This window comes from Nematolebias whitei, chromosome 12, assembly GCF_014905685.2.
Source record: "Nematolebias whitei isolate Nwh7 chromosome 12, NemWhi1, whole genome shotgun sequence".
In the NCBI taxonomy this organism is placed as follows: domain Eukaryota; kingdom Metazoa; phylum Chordata; class Actinopteri; order Cyprinodontiformes; family Rivulidae; genus Nematolebias; species Nematolebias whitei.
The window spans coordinates 28,577,638-28,584,011 of record NC_056509.1 but is presented as its reverse complement, the minus strand read 5'-3'; the positions used below and the strand labels follow the sequence as shown (position 1 = coordinate 28,584,011).

The 6,374-nt window shown below is 38.1% G+C and overlaps 1 protein-coding gene across 1 annotated transcript in view; it reads right to left on the bottom strand.

Moving 5' to 3' along the window:
- The window catches only part of itpkb (inositol-trisphosphate 3-kinase B), a 34,980-nt gene that overhangs the window by 20,782 nt on the left and 7,824 nt on the right, over nucleotides 1-6,374 (bottom strand). Inside the window, exon 5 of the mRNA XM_037685377.1 lies at nucleotides 3,799-4,725. Within this exon, the coding sequence (XP_037541305.1) occupies nucleotides 3,799-4,725 (927 nt within the window). The remainder of the gene's footprint in view (nucleotides 1-3,798; nucleotides 4,726-6,374) is intronic.

Sequence of the window (6,374 nt, the reverse complement as noted above, 5' to 3'; positions counted from 1 at the left end):
GGGGGGGGGGGGGGGGGGGAGCTGTACAGCTGAGACCCCTCAACCTACAAAAACTGGCAGACACTGAGCAAGTTTAGTTTCTCCCAAACAACACAGAAAAATCAAGACTCCAAAACATTATTCCTAAGTGAGACTATGGAAAGTTTTAAGTGTTTGTTGCACCAGTAGCCTCAGAAATTCTTCAGACAGCGTAAACGAAATCTTGCGTTCATCAACCAACCAGTAAGAATGCACTGACGCCACGTTAGCTTGAAGGTTGGAAAAAAAAATAAAGATACCGTAGGTGTGAAGAAAACTAATTAGGAATTAAGACAAACATGAAAATCCACATGGTTTGTGTCAACAAGGTGCAGCCTCCCCTAAATGAATTATTATATTTTTGTTTGTTTGTGGATGAGACGTAAACATCAACACACCACAGTAATGGAGTAATAAAGACCAGCTGGTCACACAAATGTCTGCAGCCCTGTTGCTCAAATATGAGAAAGAAAGAAAATCACGTTTTTTTTCTTCTCCAAATCTTAGAGGAAAATAAATACTGATACAAATTTAACACAGGTGTTCTTTAACTACAAAACTACCAGAACAGGATGAAAAAAAATTCAACCATCTCAACACATATGGATGTGCCTTTGCCTTATGGAGAGCTGGCCAGCAGTGAACAGTGTCTATATAAGGCTCTGTTCAGACTCCAGCTTCAACCAGTTACCAGCATGTTAACATCATTCAGCAGGTAAGACCAAAACAAAGTTGTGTCATGCCTACTTGGACAAGTAATTCAAAAGGATGTTTTAATTATGCCGGCTGTGGAGGGAGAAATGAACTGTAAAGATAAATGTATCAACGGTGATAAAGCATGACTGATGTGATCACACACATCTTGTACTTTGATTTCCCCCAGTATGCAATAAAGGTTTTATTGCCCCGCACGTTTCTTTCACCTTGATAAGTTTATAGCTGTCAGAGCCACACTTTCACATCTGTGTATTTCCTGGTAGATTTCCAAATGTTTCAAGGTGAAAACAAACAAGTGCTTTTATGTAACTTTCTATCTTTTCTGCAACTAAAGACAAATTTATTTTGTCTCTGCCAGCTTAATGCTCACTTACTTTGTGAGTATCACTCCTCTCAGTCCCTCTCCTCGCTCCCACATACCTCCCACATGAACGAGCATGCTTTATGTGTTCCTGCACGTTTGCCTCTTGCACACACATCATGTTTGCTTAAGTACGAACGAGAATATAAACAAGCAACACGGTTGACGTTTCCATGCTGTAAGTGGGGGAAGTCAAACCTTTAAATTAAAATGCTTCCAAACAACATTAGAGCTTTTGGCTCTGTCTTTGCCTCGATAAAAACAAAAAAAACAAATCAATGAATGGAAATATGCAAAGAACAATACAAACACTATTCAAATCCATCAGCCAGAGTCCTTTAAACAAATGACTTGTGTTGTCTACCATCAGGGAGAGCTGCATGTTAAATGAAGCGATTCAAGAAATTGAGAACAATCTAAAAGATTTTTGCTTTCATAAACACCTATAAAAAACAATTATGATGTTAGCAGTTTATAATAAAAAGAAAACAAGGTCTGTTAAACTTTTTAACTTTTAAACTTAAATTTTTTTGTTTAAAGCAAAAAGTTTTTGGCTACAGACTAAACACTGGCACCCACACACTATAGCCAAACAGGCCTTAACCTCGTCTTTGAACTGTGTTCAAATGCAAATAGAATCAAAGTGTGTGAGACTGACAACTGCTTTCCCTTTTTCTTCCAAACATGCTTTCTCTTAAACATGCTCACATGTCAAACCTTTAGTTTTTAAAGGACAGGAAAAAAGCCCTGAGCTAAACAAATGCACATTTTCACGCACGTTGGAGGCGCACAGAGCGAGTACTGATGCTTTGAGCGGTAACTCAGGCATAAGGCTTGGGGCGCTTTGACGCAGCAGCCTCCAAACACGTGCACAAACACCTTCAGAAACAAATGAGGCGCACGAACAAGGGGCTTCTAAAACTAACTCACCAAGACAGGAGCTTCTTTGCATTCTCACATGCATGACTTCACTGTACTGCCACACCTGAAAGTTTTATTTCTATGCGCACGCCACATTTACATAGCCAATCGGTAAATGGTTCTTCATGACTTTTTCTATCCCTGCAGATTCTCTGTAGCTCTGTTTGGAAATGTGTTACGCAAAAAGCAGTTCAGCAGAACTGGTTGTGACAGATTTTTTCCTTGTGTGCTCGTTGCATATCTCAAAAACAATGAAGAAAATAAAGTCACACACAAACATAGAAGGTAAGCTCAATCTCTTTCCAAGAAAAGCACCTGCTGGGTTTTAGATTCTAATAAAATAAAAATACCTGGTACAGCTCAGAAGCTCCATTTTCTAATATATTCAACATGTTTTAGCTTAATATGCTCTCTTCAGCATGGTGGTTACACAGCACGCCTGTAGACAGAACAAATATAGATGAGATTGAATAAAAGGGCCAGAGTTTTGTGTTTGTGCTTGGGTTTGATCATAAAGACAAGTTAGAATTTTTTTAAATTAGAATATTACAAGTTATAAATAACAAAGGGAAATAGCTTTTTAAAGCCAACAGGTCCAAGAAGATCAACATAATTGACTCTTCCTCTGAGAACATTTCAGCATGACCAAATTATTTCTTAAATTAGTCAATATGTTACATAAAGAGTGAACCATAACCAGCTGAGAGAGGCAACCGCATCAGTAGAACCGTGTCAAAAATGTCAATATAAACACTGAAGTGCCCTCATGCAGATAAAGTAGAAGAAAACTGGACTTCAAAACATTTGGGTTCTTGGTTTCCTCAGATCTACCTGACAAATAATTTCCTATAAGTCAGTTAAAGTGAGGGTGTCTCATCAATGAAAAGTCAAACGTTCCTCAAAAAAACAAGAACAGAGGTTCAGTTGTCTTCCGCTTAAAAAGACAAGTTTAAATCTTCTGAAGTGGAGTCCTGTAGAAAGGTTTTGAACACTTATTAGCTTATCTGATGAAGATAAAAAGATCAAAAGATCACCTTTGAAACAACCTCAGTTTGGGGAAAAAGGGCGTTTACCATAATTCTGACCACACTGACAAGTTAATAGCTAGTCAGAGCAGACCAAATGCTCAGTTTGGAGAAATTGGGTTAGTTTTGACTTGGCTCAAAGATCAAATCAGGTCAAAAACCTTCCTTTCTTTAAAGTGTCATTCAAAAAGTTATCTGTAGCAGGTGAGATAATAATTGTTTATAACCTTTCCACCAAACCCCACTTTCAAAGATCTGAACTATCCCTTAAAGCTCTGAGGATTATCATGACTGTAACCACATAAAGCCCACATAATACCAGAAACTTGTACCACTTACAAACACTGTTAATGAGCCAAAGATGAGTATAATGACAATACAACAAACACAAACCACTACTGTATGAGTAATATCCATTAATGACTTTTTAAACTAATGAAATATTTATGTCAAATATATGAAATATGCTATTAACTAGATTCTTGGAGATTATCTTAAGAAGGCCATTTGATAAATCAATTGTAAGCTCAATCATCCAGGTAGATAACAACAAAAAAAAGATTAAATCATGCCATCTGGACCAGTTCCTTTAAGACCACTTGATGCTATTACCTACAAACGAGTCCTAACCCCAACTTTTGAACCACAGCTTTAAACAATCAGCAGGAATATGTGGGAGCTGAAGAGATAACCTCTTTTGTCAAGCTGACGGGTACTAAAAGCAAGAGTGCACTCTCAAACTTTTAATCTTCTTACCGCTTTCTGTTGAGAACTCAGGTGTTCTGGGTTGAGAAGATTCTCTCCCTTCTCCGTATCACTGGAGATGTCCTCCTCTGACTCTTCCCAAGAAGAGGAGAAACCGGCTGAGGAGGTGGAGGAGGAAGACAGCTTCCTTAGAGACCGAGTGGTGGAGTTTGGAATAGGGCTGGAGCTGCGGCTGGTGGAGCAGGACCGTCCCTGTTCTGACCCAGAGCTTTCAGTAGTATGAGGTGTGCTCTCCAAACCGTGGTCAGTAACTATGACTGCAGGGATGGAGGGAGGCAGGGCAGAAGAGCTGCAGGTCTGATCACCTGGATCTTGCAAACACAGAGAGTTCTTATTGTCTTGTGCTTGATGTAAATCGTCTGACCCGTTCCCATCCGTCTGAAGCAGAACTTTAGGACAGCAACAGTCCTCTTTCCCATCTATTGGTTCTCTCTCTGTCCGTTCGCTTTCATCTACCCTCTTTTTATCATTTCCTCCCTCCTTTTGTCTGAGTTCATCCCCTTTATCAGCCGTTGTTGCACCGTTTTCTGATGCCTCAGATGAACCTTGAACCAGCAGCCCATCAACAAAGAGAGTTGGTGCAGTTGTTTCTGAGTGGCAGTCATTTTGATAAATGTTTTCTTTATTTGTTTTAGTGGCACTGCCATTCTTTTGACCTACATCCCTCTCTTCTTCTTCCTTTTTTCTTTCGGTCATTCTTTCTTCCACTTCTCGGCCATTTTGGACAACAGCAGGAAGTTTTGTTCCTTGTGGCTGAATCATTGGGTATTCAAAAGCCGTGTTTCCTTGGTTGGGATGGGAAGGACTTTGGCTAGTCACTCGTCGAGCAGGCCGAGGGCTTCGCTGGAACTCACTATTAGGTACTTGAGTCCGACTCCCAGAGATGTGGGCCTCATAATAACCCACTTTTCCTCTGACCTGAAAGAGACAGAAAACACAGAATCTATTTCCAAATCCAGTTTGGTTACATCATGATCTAGGTCTAAGTTTACTTTGATGCTCATGTTATGTAGATGATCATTTCACAGGTGTTCCTGCACCACCTCAATTGAAGTGAGACATAACATGAAAACTAATATGAAAAGAGAAAAAAACAATACAATAAGACTAAAACATAACTTAAATGTGCATTCTCACATATTCAACATGAACTGGGTGCCAATCTGCCATTTACGTGTCATGAAGACTCATTTGCCCTCTGACTTTTTTACTTTCTGTTACAACCAGAGATAAAAACTGATTTTTGTGACACAACAGACATTTCACTTCGAAGATACATGTAGTTTGTTTTAAGGTGAACAAGAACTATGACTGCAGCGATTGTGTCCGCAAACTGCCAAAACTTGTTTAGGCAGAATGGGTTGTGTCTTTATGTCAAATCATAAATTCTCAATAGGATTCCAAGAAGTTTGACAGTTCTCTCAGGTGAAACCACTCAAGTGTTTCCTTATCTGCACGCTAAGAGTCATCGTAATGTGAACCTCTGCCTTACATTACTTTTTCAAGAGCTACTGATGACAAACACATCCACAGCATGATGCAACCACCACCGTGCTTCACTGTGGAGATTGGGTGCCACTAAAGATTTCCTCACAAGTAAAATAAATACATAAATAACAATAAAATAAATAAATAAATAAATAAATAAATAATAATAATAATCAGATTTCCTTCTTTAAAATGTCTGAACTGAATAATCTTCTATTTTATTATTTTAATTTACAAAAAACAACTTTATGTTGTCTTTAACTTTAAGAGGTCCTCAGCTGGTTTTTAGGTTCATGGTCACATTTGGGATTACCAGTAGATTTTGAATTTTTATACATACTGGATCCTGTGTTTTGGTGAATAACAGCTTTGCTTGGAGTTTTGTTGTAGTTCTAAACTTTGTCTAATGGTTGTTTGTCTTGTTTATCTCTATGTGTCTCTGTGATGGGCTTGCAACCTGTCCAGGGTGTACCCTGCCTCTCAATGACTACTGGACATGGACACAAGTGACTCCCACGACCCAAAAAGGAAGAAGTGGGTAAAGATGATGGATGGATGGAAGGTTTAACATGTTTAAGGGAATTTCTGAGGATTAAATTTACAGTATTTATAGTACCTCCTGTTCCACTGACTCCTTCAGTTATCTGCTTGATTGACAATGGCTCTTGTTTAAAGGTGTTATAGTCTTATTACAAGAATTACAGCAACAGACATGTAAAATCCTGTGAGGATCAGTTTATATGTTGGTGGATATGAATAAAAACATGAATTCTGATTAATCAAAAGCAAAATGGTGAATAAATGTGTATGCACAGAGTTTGAGCAGATGTAAGATGTTAAGAATGACAGTAATGCAGTTATAAAATCTGGCTTGGCTCTGAAGACAGAAAAGAAAAAAATATGACTAGATTTAAACAGAAAAAGTATTTTTTTTTTAAATATGTAAACAGTATAAAACTTTATGTAAACATTTGTTATTTACATATATAACAAATAATCTATAAAATGTCAAGTAAGCCTGTTTAACCCAACAAACATTTCTTTAGGTTGTTACCTTATTAAGAAGGATACATATATAT